Source organism: Passer domesticus, chromosome Z, assembly GCF_036417665.1.
Source record: "Passer domesticus isolate bPasDom1 chromosome Z, bPasDom1.hap1, whole genome shotgun sequence".
NCBI classification, from domain to species: Eukaryota; Metazoa; Chordata; class Aves; order Passeriformes; family Passeridae; genus Passer; species Passer domesticus.
The window spans coordinates 50316277-50340881 of record NC_087512.1 but is presented as its reverse complement, the minus strand read 5'-3'; the positions used below and the strand labels follow the sequence as shown (position 1 = coordinate 50340881).

General features: G+C 41.4%; 1 protein-coding gene and 1 long non-coding RNA gene across 4 annotated transcripts in view; one reads left to right on the top strand and one right to left on the bottom strand.

Moving 5' to 3' along the window:
- Window positions 1-24605, bottom strand: part of GRIN3A (glutamate ionotropic receptor NMDA type subunit 3A) — a 67385-nt gene that overhangs the window by 40591 nt on the left and 2189 nt on the right. For all 3 annotated transcript variants that reach the window (XM_064402989.1, XM_064402990.1, XM_064402988.1), the window contains exon 2: window positions 746-1350. In XM_064402989.1, coding sequence (XP_064259059.1) covers window positions 746-1350 — 605 coding nt within the window. The remainder of the gene's footprint in view (window positions 1-745; window positions 1351-24605) is intronic.
- On the top strand, window positions 2104-5266 carry LOC135289415 (uncharacterized). The gene is made up of 3 exons (XR_010352159.1): window positions 2104-2142; window positions 3237-3374; window positions 4186-5266. It is a non-coding gene; the product is annotated as an uncharacterized LOC135289415 (long non-coding RNA).

Here is a 24605-nt window from a genome sequence, read left to right as displayed (position 1 = left end):
AAATCTTTAAGTTGAAAACCAGATGTAATGGGGGGGAAAACATGAAACAGTTGTTGGATGTAGATTAACTGATGAATTAATGTAGTTAGCCAAGATATTTCTGCTTGTTTTCAAAACAAACCATGCAAATTTTCCACTCATATGTTAAAAACTATAATATTTCTAGACAGGAAGACCCAAGTAATTTTGGGAATAGCTTCTATATAGTGACAGGCAGCAGAGGTAGCACTTTGTACTTTTGAGTGCTCTCACCAGAAGAAACCCTCTGAGGAGATGAAGGTGCATCTTTTTCCTCTCTTTTCCATGGAAGCATAATATCAAGGGTTACTACACATCTTTATATTGTCCAAGGACTTAGACAGTGCAAATATTCTGTGTTTTGTACACTCAAAATCTCAGAGAATTTGACAGTAGCCCACTTTACATGAATAAACAGAAATACAAGTTTCAGAGCACAGTCTGTAAGCTAGCCTATGTTTACTATGTGATCTCTACTTCTGTGGAGCAGTGTCTTCTTCTACCAGAATCTCAAAGTTCTGGTTTCTCTCCCAGTGTGGCAAAGTCAAAATTTCATTGTCTGCCCAGAAGTAAAGAATCAGGAGGAAATACTGAAACAAACATGTTTGTGAGGGAGGGTAAGCAGCATGATAGCTAACCCACAGAGAATGTGGGAGGGAGAAGAAAATTATTTTTCTTGCAGTACAGCAAATATTACCTAAGGGGGAAAAAAAAAGGCAAAACGTACTTTGACAAATACTGGCCTGAAGTGATATTCCTCTCCTCCATGTCCATGCAGTTCATCGTACTTGGAATGAGAGCCAGTTCAGGCTGGATCATGGTGGCTGCTGCCACAGCCCTGGCTACCAGCTCCATGGCATCCTGCACGTAATGCTCGAAGACTGACTGAGTTGTCTTGCCGTGAGCGATGAGACCAAGGGGCAAACCTTCTGTCCTCAGCTCTTCCACGTTCCGTGAATCCCCAATAATCCAGTGCAGCTCTGGAGGCATCACACCAAACTGCGTGGTTATCTCGAAAATCCTCCGCGTTTTCTCCATGTCACACCCAAACATCACCATGGTCGACGTTGTGTCTTTGATGCTCTCCAGATAAAACTGCAAGTAGTTCAGAAGGTCACTGGTTGACGTGAGGTTTGCTGTGATGTTTATAATGGACCCCAGGTGGAACTTGGAGCTCTGTTGCGTGAGGAAGAGAAAATCTGTGATGTTCCACTCCTCCTGGCACAGCATCAGGCTGAAATTGTACCAGTTGTTCATCGCAAGGATTGAGAAAGTGACATCAGCATCAGAACTCAGTGAGTTTTCTAAGCTCATCTGCAGGTGGAGGGGGTTCTGTGGTTATAAAAATGAAAGACAGTGATCAGAAATATACTGGACACAACTTAATGAGTCTAATTAATTTCTATACACTCCCTTAGCTCAAAGGAACCACCTGTCAATCAACAGAACTATGTGAGTAACAGGAAAATTTACACCCACCCAGCTTAAACGGACTGTGATTCATGGGCTTCCTCTGCTAGTTTGACTCAACTGCAGCAGTCATTAATGAGCCTGTTTCTGAGAATATGTTCTTCTTTCTACCCACTTGTCCTTTTGGATTTCAAAGCATTCTCAAGAAAAGATTTCCCTGAACCCCTAACAGGCATATGAGAAGGTATTTCCTTACTCCTCAAGTTCAGGCCATTTACAGACCCATTTACAAATGGATGCTGAGAGATTCATTGGTAAACAATAAAAAAATAAAGACAATTCCTCAATTATTTTAATTATAGCTCTTTTGTGTGTGTGTGTGTGTGTGTGTGTGTGTGTGTGTGTGTAGTTGGGAAGATTTTTTACAGACATAGGAGTAACCTAACAGAATGGATCACTGTCTACTATCAAGGCTCATCATGTACTGCCAACAACACAGGACAAGTTACTCAATGCATAAGAGGCTAAGATATGCAGACTCTGATTTCTGAGCTGGAAAACACTTGATAAACAAGCATTTCATACTCATTTTTTCCATGTCATTGATGTTATTACAGAACTTAACCCATTATGTTTCCCAACACCATTGCCCTTGGCTTTATCTTTTCCAGAAAAGGAAGGAGGCTTTGAGGCTAACTCCTCTGTTCCCTGAAGGTGAGTAGTTCTTATTATTTTATCATTCTTTTCCCTTACTCTCATTCATCTCCTCTCACTGGTCTTAAAAATAAATATTTATTTACAGTTTTAATAAGAAAGAAAAAAAGTTAAAGAATCCAAGCAATTTTTGGCATTTGCTATGAAATAATTCTCTGCCCTACAAAAATTTCTACCAGGTTTTCAGCTAGCATATTATATATTACTCCAACTTTTGCTTTTTAGTTGAGAACTTGACAATCTTCCCTCTAGCTTTCCTAAAGAAGTTGTATCACTTTACACATTCATATACATATCACTTTACATAGCATTCAGTTCTAGCCATGAGACTGTCCAAAAAATGTCATGTCTGTTCCAGTGCACCTTTTGGTCTGTGAGACCTTCATTATGACTTCATGTCAGCATTTGTCCAAATTCATGTCCACTTAAATCGTATATTACCCTACACAGGTACCTGTATTTTATCTTTTTATCCATTATGTTACTAAACACTTTAGATCTGTTCATCCTTCTCTTATGTCCTCAGTAGTTAATGTGTATTATGTGAGGGACCAAACCTTTTCAAAGTCAATAAAAAATGTCATTTTGGTTTTAAAAGTACTTTACTGATAATAACAGGCTCCAGTTTGTATGGATCTTAGAAACGTCATTCTGAATTCAGAATAACATGTAATGAGTCAATTTACATTAGTTTTATTAAATAAAACCCTGGGCTCTCCAACACAGATGTAAGGGCTGAAAACACACACACACACACACACACACACACACACACACACACAAAAAAAAAAAAAAAAAAACCAACCAAAAAAAAAAAAAAAAAACCAAAAAAAACCAAAAAAACCACCTCAAACCCTGATGAGCTATGTATTGGTCATAAGCAGAAAGCCCTCATTGTGTTAATTTGCAGCTACATGAACTCATTGTCTGTTTTCCAGATAGTTTAAATATAGAGCTTGATAAAAAGAATGCTGTAATTGAAGATGTTCTAAGATCTTTTTGTTATCTCTTGGGTTTGGGACCTGTGGCCTTTTTTTTTTTTTTTACCAAGATGCAAGAACAAATTAATTAAACAGATCACTGTCCACAATCAGTGCAGATCATGTGCTGCCAGCAAGACACAAGAGGGATGACTCTTTGTTGAAGGACAAGTTATTCAGTGCACAAGGAGCTCACCTGTGCAGAATTTCTGAGTTCTGAGCTGGAAAACATTGCCTACTAATTAAAACGTGGTAAGTTCAGAAGGGAAATAAAGCACTGCGCATAGGGAATCTGGTTTGAGTAAACCAGTCCCTGCAAACTGAATCACAACAAACTTTTTTTCTGAGGTTATGAGATAATCAGGTAAATTTACTCCAGTTAGTCTCTCACTGCAAACAGATCGGAGTAGAAAGTATTTGCCTCGTCCTCTTTGTCCAAGATTAGGGAGAGGTGGAAATATTTTGTACACAATGATTCACCTCCCATCAGCAAAACTCTGCAAGCTTTAGGTAATTCAAGTGCTAATGCCAGTAAGAATAAATGTTTTCAGTATACACAGAACATACTCTGTGCACATCCAAAGGACAGCACACAATCTGACCATACCTGTGCAAGGAGCAGCAAACACCTTCAGTATTTCAGAAGGATAACATCTCAAGCACAGTACTGTGGCTATTATGGGATGGGCTCAGGGATCAACAAAAGAAATTTACGAGATGCAGAAAAATAAGCAGAGAGTGACAGATGATTGCAGTAACAGCTTTGTCCATACTGCAGCATCAAGCAGCCCAGGAAGCAAAAAACAAACTGCAGCTTTTGTACAGCTTACCCTGTCCTGGGTCTGGTTTTGGCACCTCTCACACCCTGCACTGGCTGTTAGGGTCTCAGCACATTTGGGGAATAAGAGTACCCACAATATCCCAGTAGGGATAAGACTGTGTGAGCACTGTCTCTCCAGCTCACCCAGCAGGTTTAGCCCTTTGAAGATCACTATGTCCTCATGCCAAACCCCGTGCACATGTGGAGTTTCAGAAATATGAGACTGCTTCTGCTCTTCTACAGAACTATGCTTCCTGTATTAAAGCACTCTGAACTGATGAAAACCCACACCTGAGGATCACTCGGCACTACCCTGGGCTCCCCAAGCACACACAGTCCAGAGATGGTGGAACTCTGCCTCAGGGCCAGAAAAATGGATGCAGTTTTGCTCAGCAACGCAGGTGAAGGCAGTTTCCACCTGACTGGGAGTTCTCACGAGCAGGGCTGGACTCTCCTACAGAACAGCCACAGGATTAGTCCTCAGGAGCTTAAGCACTGTGATCCCTGTCCTATGTGCAGCACACCTGGATGTGTCAGCATGGTCCAACAGCCCATTCCCATGCTGAGACACTCCTCCTCCTTCCTGAACAGCGGTGTTATTTGGGATAACCTGGCTTGGCCTGAGCCTGCGTGTAGAAGTGCTCCTCAAAGTGAGACCATCTGTGCTTCAGCCATCACCTTCAGGAGCCCACAGATGCACTGACACAAGCACTTATCATCACTGTGATTTATTAGCTGCTAAATTCTCTGCTAAGATGCTTGAAAGATAAACATTCAGCCCTGGAAAAGCTGCAGTCTCTTTTCTCTACTAGGAGTATTGGACTGCAAAACTGTCTTCAGAATTTTTCTGACAGAGTAGCGTACATAAAACTTAGTCACACCAGGCATTACTTCTGCTTAGGTTTCAGCTAATTTTCCCTGCACACCATGAGAACATCCCTGTAGGTGTTGGAGAAGAAGAGTAATCAATGTTTCCTTTGTACTGGGACTGAGAGAAGGGAATGCTTCTTTGGAGATGTTTGGATTTAATGCCTTCCTAATTATATTTTGATAGTTATATGCCATTTGTATGTAGGTTGCAGTTGAAGAAAAATACACAGAAGCCACATTTCTGTAGACAGCCTTTGATATTACTGTGTTCTTAATGCTTTCACGTATCTCTTGTTGATTTTTCTCTCTTCAAAGTCAACAATTACTGCTTTTTAATGAAGAACTTCTACACACTATTAATTAAATCGTTCAGTACTAATTTCTGAGACAATGTAATTTCACAGAGAAAGTTTCTGACAACTGAAATGATAATTTAGATGTGTACAACTTCATGGTAATAACAGAACAGAGATGTATGAGATTTCACCTGTGTATTGAACTCTGCTCCACACTTATTAAAGTTCTTGGGCAAATTTCTTTTTTGACTTTAGCAGAGTTTGACTATTTCAGTTAAAATGACAATTAAAGCTCACAAGGAAATTCAGTTTAAATGTCTTTAAGTTTGACTTTAAGCTGCCATTGAAGACTGGTGATCTGCATCGGTTTTTCTTCAAACTACACAAACAGACAATTTAACCTGATTTGAATAATGCTAATTGCTGTCTGTTTTTAGTAATGTGTTTACACAGTGACACTAGCAGAAACATCTTCTATGTCCACGAGTGCTTAATTTTTATTGGACATCACTAATTCCTGCTTTATAAACCAGCCACAATCACCTGACTTCACTGTTTACTCATAAAGAACAGGCCTCAAATCCTTAATTTCTGACTAACTGCCTTTGGATCAGATGCTGACAGTCTTTCCACTGACTTTCAGTGGGCTCTGGCCCAAGCCATTCATGGAACACTAAACTGTACACAGTCTGATGTGTCTCTTCTCCTGTCCATCAGCAGAGATGTAACTACTGATTTGCTTTTTGTATCTCAGCCAGAGCAGTTTTTACAGGTTTTTCCCATTGCCTGAGACACCTGAGAGAGCAGGTTCATTTAACAGCTGAAACATGGTTTGCATTTCATTAATGCAGCATTTCCCAGGCCTCCATTTCATCAGTCTGCAGACCCATCCTTGTAAATCTTGCAGCACAAGCGCCTGGAGCTGGGCTGACTTGCACCCTAAAGGATCTGGTCATTTATCTCTTCAACCGAATTTGTAATGCTAATTAGGCATAGTCACAGTGACATTTTATTTGACATTATAATAGCTACATTAGCAGAGTTAAAAGCATAGATGTGAACATTGTTTTGCTAACTGTGTAAAAATAAACAACACACAGAAAATATTATTCCCCTGTGACTCTTGGGGCAAAGGCAGTCCTTACATATATATGTAAGAATATACATTTTTGGTAAGAAATACAAAAGAGAAAACAGGCTATGGAATCACATCAGAGAAAGTTCCACTGAAGGAAAAAACTCCTCCTGGCTTGCAGTGCCACCATGGGGACTCACAGTTCTAAAACAGAGCTCAACAGCAACTGTGAGCAAGCTGATGCCACAGATCCAAAGACCAGGAGGACTGGTTTCTTCCATGGTTGAAATTAGAAAGTTTAGGCCAAAAGCTCAGTCCCTTAAAGTCTGTGGGCACTACCTCATTTCATGCTATGAGAAAAGGTGCTAGGAAATGCTATTTTATTTTTTTAATGTGTGCTGGCTCTACTGAAACAGCAATACTTCAAGAAGGAGTTTGTGCTGGCAGCTGACAGACTGTGGGAAGTCGTGCTCCCGTTCCTGACCAGCTGCCGAGGTGCCTGCCCCCTCTGCACCACATCCCAGTCCCTGCCCAGCCCCCCGACTGCTCCGGAGGGGAGGTGAGATCCCGGTGCAGCAAAAAACCTGCTCTGTCCTCAGCACTTTGCTGCTCCTGCTATGCAGACTTCTGGTTCTCTGGGGAAGAAAATCATAGACCTGCTTTGGACCAAAAATCAGAGAGATTATGTCAGAAATTCCTTTTTTCCTTCTCTTGTCCACCACTTTCCTTATACACCCTTGTTTGACCAAGACCATAATTTCATATTGGGTTGGTACCCAGACTAAAGACCATTTTTTTTGCAGAGGGTTTAAAAGCTTAGAAAGTAGGCTTTCTTAGACTAGCCAGAGCTATCCTGATTCTTGCAGCAAAAGAAGCCTGGCATCCATCCAGGCAATGCTTACATGCAAATCCTAAAAATGCACTGACTGTTGATTTTAAAAATCACTATACCACAGGAGTTAGCTTAATTTAAATTTTGACTTAGTTTGTCTTGAAAATTATTTCTTTTATTAGACCAGACAGACATGACTTGAAGTCACTTTCTCTAATGTTACACAAAAATACTCCAAACTAATCTGAGTATGTACAGCTCTCTACAAGGTCATGGAGGCAATGTAAAATATGAACTTCCAGCTGCTCTTGGAAAGTAGGGTCTATTATTTATCTGAATAGCCACTTATAAATTATCCTAGGTAATATTACTTTAAAAACTTCAAGGTGTTCTTTGCTTCAGCAAGGGAAAAAAAAAATCCAACATTCAAAATTCAATGAAGAACATTTCAAACAGATCCAAGAGACAGAAGAGTTTTACCTTCCCTAAAATTTCCCTTTATAGTTTAAAAAAGGGCATGTGGTGACTTGTACAGACAGACATGGGGGAGCTGTGCCAATTCTCCATGACATTTCTTTCAAATGGCAGTACAATTCGGGTGGGAGGAAGTGGTGGGTCCATGTCTATGGTGTTCACTGCCACATGCCACAGAATTGTCATCAGTGTCCAAAAGGCCCTTGCAAACATTTGAGCAAAAGCTGCCAGGAGCTGCTGTGTGTGGAGGTCAGAATGGACTACTGAAGTGGGTGAGGGCTTGCCAGAAGGAGCTGCCCCACTACAAGTCTTCCCACACCTGTAACCACAGTAGCTGCTCCACTAAGAACATCTTTTGGGGTTTCTTCTGATTGCCACTATGGGCCTGGATAGCTGTAAAATGGTGTTCAGCAGAATTTAATCCTACCCTTAAGAAAAAACAGCACTCTACTGAATCAAAGGCCTTCAGCAGGCTGTTTAGGGATACCTGAGTGCTTTTCTGTAGAGAAGCACCTCACAAGCACTGGTGCTTTGCACATCCTGACTATCAGTCCAAAGAGATCCATTTCAAAAGAGTTCTGAAGCAGGCAGTCTTGAGTTTTCCCACTGTTATTCAGGCAATGCACAGGGGAGGGGCTTTTTCCCCCAAATTCAAGCAATTCAACTTTTGACAGCAGCAGAGCCAAAACAGCAGCAGCATGTTGAAGCAGATACTACAAGTTCTTTGGGCTTGCTGAAGTTTGTGTCCTTGCTCCTCACATCTGAGGTGTGATAGAGGAAGACTCTGTTGTTGTAAAGAAATTTTGGTAACACACTAGTGCTGCTGGTTTAACTTGAAAAAAACTATTTAAGCAGATACAAGGGTGCTCTCTGTGTGGTGTGTGTGTGTGTGTGTGTGTCTGCTAGTGGAAGAACTCTCCTTAGCCTTTTAGAGTGATTAGCTACAACCCCAGATCAAAGATACAGGTGTGACCAGGCTGCAGGAATAAAATGTGAGTTGGATTATGGAGAAATAAGAGTTTGAAGACTGATGAAATAAAAACCAAACAGGGTTATATTGAAGATCGCCAGAAGTGACATCGCAAGGTAACAGCAATAAACACCACTGCCAGCACAGAATGGCACCAGGAGGTGACAGGGCTAAAAATCACCACTCACCAGTGGTCAGTTAGTGGTCACTAGGAGACTGCAACCTTGAGAACTGAGTAGAACAGGATTTACACAGAACAAAGGACAACTACCCAGTGTGTAAAACGTACCACATACCACAAATGTGGACATAAGGTAGAACTGCAAACAAAAGAGGAATGGGCAAGTAAATACAGTAGGCATGCAGGCAGCATTAATGAATATATAAAAGAGACCAAAAGTGGGAGAAACTCCCAAAGCCAACATAATGCTCCTGCCTTGAGAAATCCTGGAACACAGATTACTTGCCAGTCAGAACCCCCAGCCCCCAGAAACACACAGGCACACGTGCTCTCTCTCCCTAAAGATCTGGGAACCCAGAGGATGATCCTAGAGATGCAGGGATTCTGACTACAACATTTTGAACTCTGTTGTTTCTGAGAATGAGCTGTGGCACTTTCATAATTCCCCTACATCACTGAGACCAACAATATCACTTTGTTAACAGTGCTGAGACCTCGATTAGGCTAACAATGAATTCCTGGCTTTGCACATAGAAAGGGTTTCTAAAGCTCACATTAGCTGAGTGCAATATTTGCTTGCATGCCTTGCTCTTGAGGACCTGTGCTAACACAGCACAAAAGAGCTGACAGGGAATTTGGCAGCCAGAGCTGTAATTACGATGCACATTGCCAAGCATTGCTCCACACTGGGCTCCTTGGCACCTCACCCTTGCCAGGCTCCTCAGCATAAAGGGCTCTTGAACCACCACTCCCATCTTTGCCCTGTTTCAGCAGCTTCCACCTTCCCATCAGTAAGATGAACATCCTGTAGCGTATTGCTGGAAAATGCTGCTTTTTAAGAGGCATGAAAGGCTGTGAGTACTCCTTCTGTATGACTTAACTTTTTTGGCATATGCAAAACAGTGACTGAACAAGAAGAAATTAATTCTGGAAGGAAATGGAGAATAAAAGAGAGGGTATGGAGAAGACTGATTCATGCTGTGATGGTAAAAGGAGTCTGGTCCCATTTTACAAAAGCAGCTATTGCCCCTTCTGAGGTGTACCTGGTGTATGCACACAGCATTTAATCCAATTTGATTATATTCACCAGTAACACCTGCAGCAAGGAATAAAATCTGATGGAGCACCATTTTCACTCACCAGTGCAATTACAGCATGGCTTGAAAGTGTTTTCAACCCTTCCTGGGCATTTGCATACCCCATACCCTCAGCAGCTCTGTCCCTGAGAAGAAGTTTCCTTCTTCTTCTGCCTGTCAAAGAAATACTCATCAGTGATCCACAGGGCACCCCTGGAATGATAGCTGTATATGGCAATATACAGCAGGGGAAACTAATGCTGACCCATGTCCCATTCCTCAGAAAGACAGCACCAGCTCATCATTGCATCCTCTTCTGCTGGGCCTTGCACCAGGCATGTTTCGCAGGATTAATTTTAGCTACAAGGGCATTTTGTTCTATATTGATTTTTTTTGTATGAAAGAAAGCTGAGAATTAAGCTTGCAAAGCCTGATCTCTTAACTCTATTAAATAAGGCCAGGGTAGATTAAGTTAGTAGTTCATCTTTCTGAGGCTAGGCATTAAAAACATGGCTCTAAGGTGAATTCTTGGGTGTACGTGGCTTGGCTTAAAACCAGGACCAGAATTTAAACAGTTTCACTTGAGGTTTCTTATTTAATACACCAAGAATTTAATTAGAAAAAAGGGAAATTAGAAAAAAAAGAGTTAAAATTGGCTCTGAGGGTACAGGATGAGTGGGGAAAAATAAAATCAAACATCTCCTTTAAAAACAAATACAGTCTCCATGTGATGGGATGCAGGCAACTGACAAAGGGCACAGGCCACTGGAATGTGCTGTCCTGAGTGGACTTGAAATGCCTCTTGCTGCTGACCTGAAGCCCACAATGCTGGCCAGGGTCAGAGGGTCTCATCCTGCATGGGCATCCTCAGCTCGCTGGGTACCTTTCACTAATCAGGCAGTGATGGTCCCGTCCTCAGCATGGAGCAAACCCAAATAAACTGGGACTTGTGATGTTTGTAAGGTCCTCAGCTGCAGACTTACTACCTTTCAACACAAGACAGGAATCTGAACTTTTGAAAATGCACCTAAGCCTAGTGGCTTCTACCCACTGCAAATGCTTTAACCATTGCTCCCTACTTTTAATTCCCAATACTAACTTAAAACACTGTCATTAAGAAACAAACAAAAACCTGAAAGACAAGGCAGCATGTAGAAATTTTGTGGCCGTGTTTTGAAGTTGCTTTTTGTGAGTGTGCAAACCACAAAATCAGGCAAGATCCTCTAATCAAGAGGCGCCCACTCCCCCGCCCCCAAAGGCAGAAGCATTTGAATTTCCAATAAAGCGTTATAGCAACGACCCACTAAAGTGTGTGACTGCTCAGAGCCCGTTGCCAGGCACACAGGAGAGGAGGAGGAGGAAGAAGAGGCACCGTCTGGCTGTTGAATATAGAACCTGAACCATCCAGTCTGAGATCCTTGCCTAATTTCAGTGAGCAAAACCCACTGTGAAGTGGGGATAACCCCCTCCACAGTGCCCAGGGGGACACAATGCCACCAGGCTTCTCCCCCATCTTAATAAATACTTCACAGCCTTTTACACAGCCACAGATCAGAGGGAAAAATGGGGAAAAAACCAGATTAAGTAATACATCAAGCCTTTGCCAGAAGCAAAATCTAAGGCTGAAATCTCCACTTTGCTGTGTTAGACACAGCTGCCTCAATATATAAAAACCACAGGAAGTAACAGCGATTTATGTATTGTTAAGTAATTTGGGTATTTGCACCATAATACTGCTCCAACATCCCACTCTAAATCCCCTCATCAGGACCCCACTTCTATGGGTATTTTGGTACTGTGATTTCCTCATTAGTTTAAAGGGGATAAGCAAGTTACTAATCGTCCACAGTCTTCCAAAAGAGTCCTGGATACAGCCATGAAGCAAGATCTTGCTGTAGTAGGTACTTCAGAGGGCAGAAAGTGGTTTACAGCCAGTATTATGGGAAGGTTTGGGAGAATGTGTCAAAAATCATCAGCCATCCCTGTCTCACTCTTGGATTTATAATGTGCAAGATCATCAAGTGAGCATTTACAGCTCCTACTTGTGACTCAGTCTTCTGGGCTCGTCTAAATGCCTGACAGAAAATACACAACACCTTCACCTCCCTACTACACACAAATACTTGCATGACTACTGCTACCAGTTGGGTTTCACTCTGCACCGATCGTAGTCATTTGGACCAAGAATGAAGTGACTGCACAAGATTTGTAAGTAACAACGAAAAATGAATCATACACATTAATCCTTCCTTTGAATCATGCTTAGATTCAGTGGAGCAGTGGTAACTGAGGCTTTAAGCAATGTGTCCATCCATAAATAACTCAGCATACTGCTCTTACCAGGCAAGACCTTTCATGGTAGGGAAGTTCAACATACTTGTAGGAAAAAGATAGTTAGAAGAAGATAGACAAATTGTTGAAACACAATTAAAGAGCAATTCAACTTCTCTGTAAACAGAGTTCTTCATCCTACCTATTTATGTAAAAACTTATGTGTACCTTACATTGCTTGAGGGGAAAGGGGAAAAAACTGTTGTGGCAGGTTAACAGGGGTTGACCTTGTTTATGAGAAAATAATGAAAGTACCAGCAACAATTTAATAGCTTGGATTAGATGTTAGTGATGGGAAGAATGCTTTGCAGCATGGAAATTATGACAAAGGCCTATAGAATCTAGTTTTGATACTGGTTATATCTTCTCTGTTGCAATTCCTTAAAATTTCCACTGCCTCCATACCCTATTATGAAATAGTATTTTATTATCTCTTTTAAAAATTAATGTACATCCTCCTTAGATTTATGCAGGATTTGAAAAACTTTGTGACAGCTGAAAAGCCACTACACTCATTGCAGAGCACCAATTATCCAAGAACATTGGGCATTTAGTTAATTTATTAAAAGCTTTAGCATCTGCTTGGGCCGCACATTTCTGTGAGTCAAAAGGCTCCCAAACATTCTGAACCAAATGAATCAATAAACTCTTGTCTGTGCTTGAGATTCCTACAGGCATACAAGATCTTTCTTCCTCATGGCTCAGTCCTCCCTGCCCTGATCCATGGGAGGATGCTTATGCATACTACGCTCCCTACAGGCCAGCTTTTTGGCCCTGAAGACAGCTAATGAACTATTCCAGCTGACAAAGAGGCTCTCAGCACTCAGAAATTAACTCTGAGAGTGTTTTTATGCACTTGGGCAGCCAGTGGTCGGGTCTGTGGATCTTCCGGGTGCAGCTGGGACAAACAACATCTTTATTTGTGTCACTGAGAATCTGAGAGCATCAGATTAATAACGGATCTACCTGTGTAGCCTGCCCTCCTCTGCACTTAAAAACTTGTAAGTTAACTTGCAAGTGACTTAGCAACTCTAAAAACACAGCAGCTATTACTTCTTTTAAACAGCTCCTCAGTCATCAGAGCCACATCCCTCCGACAACTTCGCCAGTCCGGTGTTACCAAGACTAATTAACACAGTAAAATCTAACACTACAAGTTCTACAGGCTAGAAGAAATAATTATATTCATGAATTTAGCAAACGAGACAGAAGTTATGAATTTAATGATCTGGGAGCCAGTCTTGAGTTATGCAAAACACACTGAGTTAGGTATTCACAAAATTGCTCCAGCGTAATTGTCGGCACGTGGATTGTTTGCAAACAGCTTGCACAAACTACTTAGTGTTAATCATTTGTTCCATGACATAGTTAGTCATGCACTATTTCTGCTCCTTGAGTGGGTGATTGTATCCTCCTGAAGGAGAGGGTAAGAACCAGCGAAAATGAGGCGCACCCCGAGAGTTTAACACGGATAAGCGCCTTTGACAAAACAAGGGAGCGTCACGTCTCACTAATCTCTGCAAGATGTTTGCGTCTCTCCATCCCCATGCAAATGCTTATAGAAAATGCACAGCAGAACCAAACAATAATCCACGATGACTCTGCAGAGTCTGGTGAACCAAAGCCTGGGGACAAGGAATTCGCAGTGACTATTTCTGGCACCGCGATTCTTTTTAACGCTCCAAACAAGGGGGAGTGTTGCAGAGGAGTATCTAATTCCCCCAGACAACCTGAGAGGAAGGGATGACAGATCACCGCTCCTAAGAGTTTGGCAAGAGCTTGCAAACTGCTGTCGCTCTCTCTCTGCAGGAAACAGTACTACTTCAGGGAGAGAGAACCTCCAGCAAAAACTGCCACAAAAAGAAAGGATGTTCCCTGAAGACACAGGAATATCAGGATTTTATTTCTTTCCACATTTCAGTTTTCCTTGTTTACATGATGTTAGCACTTGAGTGCAAGTCTTGGTTAATCTAAGATAAGAATTATTGGGGTTGGAAGGGACCTTACCACCCTGCCAAGGGCAGGGACATCTCCCACTAGATCAGCTTGTTACAAGCCCTGTCCAGCCAGTCCTTGAACACTTCCAGGGATGGGGAATGTATTACAGTTATTACAGCAATGTGCAGAATTACAGTTCCACACACTTCAGTGACCTGGGATGGAACTAAAGGAGATGAAAAACTATAAGCTGAGTTGAATTTTGTCACAATAAAGTTTTGATACCCCAGAAGTGCTCCATGAGGTACCTGGCAAACTGGAGTGAAACACTCAGCCAGCAGTGAAAAGAAAAGCAACAAAGGGAGACTCAAGAAAACAGAATCTTCTGTTAAAGGATGCCACAGCACCACAAAACATTTTCAGGCGCAGCCACATCAGTGTCACATTGGGCAGTCATTGTTTACAGACAGGCAACATGTCATGGGTAATTCCCTGGAAACTTTTAATCTTCCAGAGGAGACTTCTGACAAAGCACAGAAATACTTCTGGACTTCTTCATGCCTGGACTGGTAGACCAGCAGCCATGTCAGTACTCAGCCCAGTGTATTTTCCTGTGTTTTTAATTGCCTTGAAGGGGAATGAATTTCCCATTTGAGCCCCCTGTTCAGTGGTCAGAGTGCAGACTCATTTCTGCTGATCTTACTGACAATAATAAGCCATTTTGCTGCTTATTAGTCTCCAATAAAATTGTAATAATTTTGTATGACTCTCAGAAGACATACATTTGCTCTCACAGTGCCAGCATAATATGGATCCACAAAAAGATGAATTGTCTGAATTATTCTCAGTCATGGTTAGTGAATTGCTTTCTATAGGATTTTTGGTGGGAACTCTCTGGTGAAAATAAGTCAAATTCAGGTAAAATTAAAGGTTAGAGTTGACAGAAGTCTGAAGTATATTCATTTGCTTATGAATATACTTTTAGTATCATAGCAACAAACCACAGATCCTACTGGACTAGTTCCTCATTCAAAGTAAAACAATACCACACTTAAATGAATACTTTTTTTTTTCTTAATTATGTCAATTGCACCAGAAACATCATGCAGGCACTCATACCACTGAAAGCATTCACTTTAGGTGTTCTTGTTCTCCTCAACAAGAATATTTTCCCCTTTTCATGAATACTTCAGTAATCAAATTACACTAGGATAAATGCTTATAGAAAATGCACAGCAAAACCAAACACTTGGAGTATTTGCAAGTTCCAGATTCCATTTACATCACCAGTTCCTGTGTTTATTGGACTGGGGAGAAAAATCATGGGCTTAGCTAAACAACCAAAACTGTATCTTGAGCTGGTCCTTACTCAAAGCCAGTGAAGTAAAAGGAAGTACTTCCATAGATGTTTTGGAAGGCTCTGGGATGCTGCCATTCCTTTGTTCTGGCTTGTTCCAAAAATTTCAGGTGGTTTTCAGGCAGAGAAATAAGATGTCTGTGATTATCAGATGTATTATTCACTGTGAATTCTCACTTCATTTTCCTCTTAAGGTACAGTTCTGGGCAGGAATACAAGGGCAGTATGAGCTGGTCAACAAGCTCCCATTCCCTGTCAAACAGAGCATCTTTCTTCTGCTAATCATGTGGCACTGCTGCATCCCACCATGTGTCTAAATTTGCCACTTACAAACCTGTAAGGGTTGTGAACACCCCAGGAGGACATCGTGGCACAGCTCACTTCCACATAACTGCATGTTACATATTTATATGCACTGTCAAAATGGTGGGAAGATACAAAACTGTGTTTCTCTGGAATCCAGCAGGCTGAGCTATTTATAAATAAGTGCCTTATTTTTGGTGCTCTTCAGTGCAGATGAACAGTGAGTGATGAGCAATTTATGTTGCTGATCATTTGTATCACAATAGAGCCTTGCAGTCTTTTTCTGCAGTTCATAGACTCTGTAAGTTCAGGATCTGTAGTATCCTACAGTGGAAGACAGGACTTCAGAATAAAGGCCAATGAGCAAGATAAAGAAAGGATGAAATGAGCATGCCACACTGAAAATGGAAGAGTAGATAGATAACAGAGCATCTGAAAAAAATATTTGAGCATTCCTGGGGATTGTGGGCATCAATATCCAAAACAGACCCACACCCATCTATCTCTCAAAAAGCAAACTCTCATTGTGAAGGAATCCTTTCCCAAGAGTACTCCACACTGAGGGATTTTCAATTTAGACAATGGAAGAAAACATTAAACAAAATATTGCTTAATGAACATGAAATAAAAGTCATTAGAAGGATGAGATGGTCTGAAGAAATCTTAGGGATACAACTGAAGTGAAAGGAGGTTTTAATTAACAAGCTTGTAAGCACCCTGTACTCTGTAAATAATTCATGTATATAAAAGGATGATCATAAGGATGACTGAATAATCATCGGTTTGGCTTCCCTGTGATGACTGATGATGTAAGATTCCTAATTAGATGCCACAGGAGTATTGCTAACCATACCAGCCTACCCAGGATATTTCTACACTGATACATTGTGATAGGAACTTCTATAGAGGTGATTAATAGGTGATTTTTCTCTCCCCATTACCTCTGAGGAAGAAACACTTATGCCATGTTTCACCATTTCTCTGGTCATGAACTCTGCACCAGACACTTTCACAGACCACAGGATCACAGAATAATTTGGGTTGGGAGTGACCTTGAACACCATTCCATTCCAACCCTCTGCCATGGGCAGGGACACCTTCTACCAGTCCAGGCTGCTCAGAGCTCCATCCCACCTGGCCTTCAACAGAAGATGAGACACCTGAAATGTTCGTGCCTTGACACTTAAACAAAAAATACAGTGCTTCTGGGCTTCTGTTAAGGCTGTCAGTGGGTATCTTATTTGTTGCCTCTGTAGTTCATCACCTATCACACACAAGCCTTAAGCAGAAGAAACCCAGGCACACAAGTCCTTCATATTGTTGTCCTTCTAAGGCAGGGGTAAAATCAGCTCTGTAGTATTAGCACACTAAAACAATGTAAATCACACCTAAAACACTTTCAGTATATTCCCAAAGGAGGGCAGCTCCAAACAGAGGTCAGATCTCTTTTTCCCACTTCTGACACTTACACTGAGTACAGAAAATCCCTAAAAAAAACTGCTTTCTTACGGAAAGCAGTTACATATGAGTGAGCCTTACACACTCAGAAAGTGATAAATAATTATGCTTTCACCTAAAATAGCACTAGAAAATTATCAAACTGTGAACTCAATGATATCAACTTTTCATCTGATTTGCAAAATAAAATGATCTTTTTTAAGCCAGTTTGAGTGAGTATGCTATTAAAATGAGTGTAATGCAACTGCTTTATCAGTAGCATCATTGAGAGAGGCTAGTGCATAATTCAGCTGCTCTTTCTGGTTATTATTTGCTATGTCTAATAACTCTTTCTTTGCAACAAATGCAAAACTTCATTTTTAAAATGTCAGTTGATGCTTGAAGATCTGTCTTGTCTTTTGACTCTGTCTCAAGTCAGAAAGTCTTGCAAAATGTCGTATAGACAGCATGGGCAATCATTTCCTTCACAGTATTAAAGAAGCTGGAAGTGGGATAGCATGCCTTCAGGGAAATACTAAGAGTTTAAAATATGCCTGTGCAGCACATTCACAGATTTTTATAATCCACTTCAAATACTTTCCACATTGTAAAACAGGCTTCAGAAACCATCATCGCAGAAGAAAGCGGGTGAAAAAAGAGTAATAAAAATACCATAGAAGAGGAAAAAATGGTGGATGCTTCTTCTGAGCTCCCCAACATTTGATTTTTCCTGTATAATAATAAGAACTGAATGATCACAGTAATTTCCCCATTTACTGTGGCTCAGTGTCAGCTGAGGGTGCACCTCTGCCCACCTGTGCCCTCCTCCTCCACCCCCCTATCTGCAGCCTTCAGCCACCCAGGCTGAAACATTTCAGATAAAGTTAATTATCCAGCACTAAACTGCACATCAGACCTTTCCAAACTGCTGCCAACTGGAAACCTTCCCATCAGCTTCTGAGGGCTCTCCCAGCTCACCAATCAGGGAGGGAGCATCTGAGAGGTTCAGCATCATCTCCCCACTCACTGACAAGGCACTCAGAGCTCACAGAGGCACAGGGTGGCAGCCTGGCATGGTGGTGGCACCTGCTTTCTGCTTGTACCAGCAGGGTATTCCTCTGCTCCAAGGATAGAAGATGCTCATGAGTGCCTGCATGGACCTGCACTGCAGGGAAATGACACACAGAGCTCAGGTCTAAGGGGTGAACAATCAAGCCTGAACAGAGAGATGTTCTGGAACTCTGCAGCCAAATCCAAGTCTCAAGGCCAAATGCACACAAACTTGTGGTTGCAATGCCACACAAGGGCAGCATGTAATGTTACAATGGCTGTGGTATGCCTGTGTCAGTTCTTCACGAAGCTGTCTACAATTACCAAGAGCAGTGTCATCAGCTTGCTGTGACAGCTGCAAAGCACTTGGGGCCAGGCTGTGAACTTCTGAGTCACACTGATGAGGAGCCCCTTGAACAAGCAGCTTTGCTTGAGTGTGACTCCCTTAATAAATGAATCATCTATCAGCGCTGCCTACTCAAGCTTAAATCCTTCTCCCAGTTCTCCTGCTACTTCCACCATCTGCACATCCTTTCCCTGTGGTGGTGAGAACCAATTTGGCTGACTGACAGGGTTTTGGGGAAAATGTGGAGTCTTTTAGGGCCAGACCAGAAGCAAAGTACAGTTGCTAATGTCCAAAGCTCCAATCCTTAAGTCCCTGTGCCTGAACCTGCTCCCATTTATTAGGAAATCCTTTTCTGGGTACTTACTGGTATGATGCTGCATGCATCCCAGCAACCTGGTGCTATGAAATCCTAACCAGTCTGACCCTGGGTCCCAAACCATCATGAGGGACTCTAATCATAACTCTCAGCACGAAGTTTGCAAAAAGGCTTCTATTAATCACACCCAAACATACCAAGGCCTCACGCCCCTTGCAAGACATCCCTCTGGCAACAGCAATAAACCATTATCTGACCCTTTGACACTAATCCCTGTTCCCATCGCTGCATCCTAGATGCTGGCTTAATCAGTCTCCTAAAAACTCTGCAGGAAAGACAATGCATTGTGGAGCAGGGGGGCGGGGGGGGGGGGGGGGGTGGGGAATGCTTTTTTGGGCAAGCATTACTCACTGAAAGTAACTATTCTTAGCCAGGGATCAAGAGAGCCCTGTGAATTCAACCTTGATTTGGGCAAGCCATTCTTCTCTGTGCTTGGTGACTCCAGCTCTTTGTCCAGTGCTTTCCTACAAAATTCAGTTCCCTTGTTCTGTGCTGCTATACCCACAAAAAATAAAGACATAGGGAAGGGCACCTCTTCTTTCTCAGTTCAGCTTATTTTCTCCTTCTCTTCCCCTGCGTCACTGACACGTGATGTTTCCAGTTTTCTTGCTTCCTTTTCTTGTTTTCTTCCTCCTCTTTTCTCTGGCTTTCAGCTCTTCAGAACAAACTCTGCAATGCACAGCTATTTGTATTGCTGTGAGATCTAATGCACTCTCTCTTTCCATCAAATTGAGAAGACAACCCTTCCACTCTTTAAAAGCCCTTCAGTAAGACCTACAGAAACATGGGTTTATAGTTGGAGTCTTTGTTGGAAGGCAAATTCAGATTTTTTAAAAAAAACTGCTTTTTCCAGTTTTCTGCTGGTTACAATAAATACGTAAATTCTAGACACGTTATGCCTGGTTTTCTTTCACATTTAAAAATTAATTGGAAATCCAGAGAGGGAAATAATAGAATACGATATAAACATTTCATTTGAGGATCCAGAACAGTCTTAAGTCATAAAACTATGTGTTTTCAATATTTCATGGGTTTAAATAGTAAACAATTTATTGAATAAACCCTAAATGAGAACTTTTAAAAGTAATATTGGAATTTAATCACAATATATAAATTTAATAACACATCACAAGAACTTTTATTTATTTCTAGTTTCTAGAGCTCTACTTTCACTGGCTTTCATGGACAAATTCTTGGAGAAAATTATATTGAATACTCCAACTTACTTTTCTTTGTTAACAATCTGTTCAGTACAGTAACTTATGTTCTCATATAGAATCTGACAACAGGTTGTCTTCAAATTTGTCTATTCTAGGCAAAATTATAATTTTTACTTAGTGGATTAAGCCAAGTATTCTTTGATGTTTCTTCTGATAATGCCTGTCCTTCAGCAAAGTAATAATCAATGATTTAACGCTGTCATATTTTAATCACTCATCACTGACAGGAGTTTGTGCAGTGCGTTATGAAAGACCTAGCAGCAAGGAAGACATTGTTTTGTGAAAACCCAGAATAGAAAAAAAAAAGAACCAAACCCAAAATAAACATCATGTATGGCACTGAATTTTATATTAACTCAGCTTTTCTGCATCAAAGAATCAGCATGAGATAAGAAATGAGAAAATCTTGTTACTGGCCAGCTCAGAATGAGTGCTATCACAGCAAACTTCTGGCTCTTTCTGTCTCCAAGGGACTTTGAAATTAAGAAACCAGAGGAGAACTGAAATTAAACATTCTCACCACTTTCCTGCATTCTGAAAAGGGATTTGCTGCAGCTGTGATTAACTGGATCTTCTTTAAACTCTTTAACTCCAATAAATAGACTAGTTTGCGGTTTTCCCCCCTTTTTTTGTTCCATACAATGATTTTTGATAGAGGAAATATCACTGGGGTCTCTGGCTGAAGAGAAGCAACTGGGCATTTGTTTGCACACCGTCTCAATTTCTGTCCTTGATTCCTCTCAAGAGCCTTCTTATAAACCCTCCTGAAGTACACAAAAGGCTAGTGCCACACACTATTTACTCAGTGTCAGGTGAGGAGGGTCGCTGGCCACAGGGAAAGACTGAACACATATTCCTCATCTACACAGAAAGTAGCACAAGCTTCCCATATCTGGACTAAGACAGATTAGCAGTGACAGTTTGAATGACCAGACCCCGCAGCCAAACGTGCGCGTTGCATTCCCTCCTTGGGAACCAGAATTATTAAAACTTTCTCCAAAATCAAACCCACTCTTCTGCAAAAATTAAATTCTGTCTCTGAAGGAAAGAAAAAATTGTCTCTGGGCATTTAGTTGGGCAGAAGCTTTCCCACATCTCTGTCTCTTTGCTGTGATTTCTACCTGCCCTTACTGGTGCAATGCACAGTCTGTGTCTTGCAGGGCACAGTCTTATAACTTCTGAGGACACTGTATTCACAGTGGTATTCCTCTCTATTTCCAAAAAAAACTGTGATTCCTCACCCAGGCTAGTCTGATATATATATATATATATATATATATATATATATATATATACATATAAATTAGGAAGCTGTTAAAAAGTGCTTAATTCCTTTAAAGACAAATTAAAAAATTAAATGTTTTTAGGCAGCTTCTTTTTACAGCATCTGTTCTGAGGCTGAGCTTCCTTTTCACTGGAAAATTCAGTTTAATCTGGACCTTTGATTTGGTTTATTTATTCTTTTGACACCTTTGAAGTCATAGCAGTAATCAGTAGCACTGCAGTTTCAGTTCCTTTAAGAAACCAGGTAAAGCACAGACTAGCAGGGACTGATGATTTGCAATTACTTTATTCTGTTTAGTTGCTCTGAGAAGATTCCTTTTCGTGTTAACAGACATCAGAGGTCCTGATTTATCTGAAACCCACTAAAAATACTCCTTTAAATTCAGAGAACACTGCTGCAAACATGACCTCCCCTGTGTTTCTGATACTATCACCAACAAAATGGATATTACGGGCTATTCTTCCCAGACTCTCAGCTCTGAGCTGTACTACTAGAAGCAATAGCACTGTATTTATTTATGCTTCATGTTCTCTGGATCTTTTTCCTGTTCCATCCAATGGGAAAATTATTAATGACGTTGACAATCTTGGAATCAAAAGATAGAGTACTTCTCTTGATACAAACATACATAAGGTGACAAGCCTTGCCTCAGTGGCATCAATGCTTGTGAAGATGCTTTCTCCAAAATAATGAGCTGTCAAAGCTTCACTGCAATTTGCATTTGTGTTAGTGGTGAAGAAATCCAGTGCTTTTTTTTTCCTTGTGGAATGACAGTGCTAAATTGTTACTTTTGCTTACTGAGTATGAAAATTTACTGAAATGACAGTAAAGTGGGAAAAGTAAACAGCATTTTTTCAGGTCACAACAGCACTTGGATTTATTGTTAGTGTACATTAACAATTAAATCACAGAAATGAAATGAAAAAAAGTGTGTCACACTTTACTCTGTGTAGCCTCCCTTGAAACCAACACACTCCTGAACCTCCAGAACAAGCTGCTGCTTTGTGGCAGAACAAGTGTAGTACCACACCTTGTGATGGCTGTTGTCTTGTGATCATTCATGTAATGGAGAAAGACTTTGATTTTTTTTTTCTATCCTCAGGGTGGTAGAATTTAATGAGAAATGGATTTTGAAATATGCTTGAACAACCACAGAACTTTTGAAAACACTGTCTAGGTATCTTACGTGACTGCAGCTGCCCATCTGTGGTACTGTATATTTCCTCTCATGTTACACATCTGAAGTATTACTGTCATCAAATACCACAGAGAAAACAGGCAGTGTTATTGAAATGTATTTGATTTCTGGATCTTTACCTTCCCTTTTATTCTAAACACTGCTTTTTTCCATGTTAGAGGATATTTGCTCCAACATCAACATGCTTTTCAATTCCAGTGAACATTTGCCTGTTATAAACTTCTGCATGAAATAATAACATTAACATTCAGCAGCAGTACAAGACATTGCATGTGTATCTTCCTGTCCTGTTGTAGTGTGGAATATGAGACTTTGCTAGAATTACTACCTTAAGATCACCCTAATAAAAGATTTCAATATTGAGGAGAAGCAGTATGACACAGCACCTAGCGAATACTGGGTTTGTTAAGCTCGCCATGGTCTTCACAGGTATACATTACAAAATGCTCCCCAAGGGCAAAACAAGTTTTGGGTCTGCTCCCGTGCCTGTGTGTGGAAGGAAGATACTGCAGGCACCCCTAAGGGCATGCTGCAGTTGTTTTGTGGGAGGAAAGATGCTCTGTCCAAGCATCAGCAGGAGGGGTGGCCCTGGGGTGCCAATTCAGAAGCAGGGTTAGAAATTAGTCTTCTTTTCTTCTCTGGATAACTGTATGCTGAGCCTGTCAGTAAAATTTGCCTTGTCTACAAGGACGTCATTTACAACTGCCTCCTCTAAGGTGGCCAGCCGGTAGAAGAAGCCAATCTGCAGCTCCAGGTCTATAGAGACAGGAAGGTGACAGGTCTGTGCCGTGTTCATTTTCATGTCAGTGCTGGTATGGGACTGTGAACAACACAAAATCCCTGTCTGCTACAGAGATTGCCAACAACTCCAGGGACTTCTGGGTCCAATATGCTCTTGGAAATCTTGTAACTCTAGGAAGTATGCAAGGCAAGGCTGCTGTAGCACTGCTTCCAGCATTAGCCTAGAAATGGTATGTAATAAGTGAAAATATGAAAAAAAAACCAGTTTCAGAAAGATGTCAGCCCTTCCAAGACAACCTTGATAGACTAACACACTTGAATACAAGTGCCTGTTGGCATTTGAGTAAGACTGAGTTGGTTTTTTTAAATCCAAAGATGCTTGAAAAGAAATTTTTTTTTTTTTTTTAGCTCAGCCCAAAGAAAAAAGAAAAACGGAGTCTGTTCGGCATGGATGCAGTGCCAGGCATTGGTTTCACTGTCACGGAAGACAATGCCAGTTAAAGTCAGCTTAAGAACAAAGTCCTGATTTGGACAGACTGATCCATTGGGGTCCTTGCTGAGAACGACTTTCAAGTTAAGCAGGAGCTTTGAAGTCCGTGGAAAGCAGCAATGAAATCTAACCCTGCGCTGCATGCGTTGAACACATCTTGTGAACTCGGGCAGCTTTGGTTGAACTTAGACCCTTCTCTGAGATGGAAGATAAAATAATGTTAACAGCCAGAGCAAATCCTGGGTTCAGGATTTGACCCTCAGGGAGCTTTGGCTGTTGACTCCAGCACCATTGTGACTGCAGCTGCAAGGCTGGCAGATATAACAGCAAACTTGGATGCTACTGGCACCATCAATAGCATAATTCAGCAGCACTGATTACCCCTGAGTTTTGGCTTAAACCTAGAGAGACCTGAGTTACATGGGGGTTTTTTTAGGTAGAGAAGCCTAGCTGAATTAAAGGGGCTGCAAAAGAGCTGGAGAGGGGGTTTTGACAAGGACATAACACAGAGCGACAGGACGAGGGGCAGCAGCTTCAAAATACCAGAGGGCAGGGTTGGATGGGATATTGGGAGGAAATCCTTGACTGTGAGGATGATGAAGCCCTGGCACAGGTTCCCCAGAGAAGCTGTGGTTGCCCCATCCCTGGAAAAGCTCAAGGCCATGCTTGATGAGGGTTGGAGCAGCCTGGTCTGGTAGAAGGTGCCCCTGCCCATGACAGGGGATGGAACGAGATTTTCTTTAAGGTCCCTTCTGACTCAAACCACTCTGTGATTCAGACCAGGATACAGCAGTCACATCTCCAGTTACAGACTAGA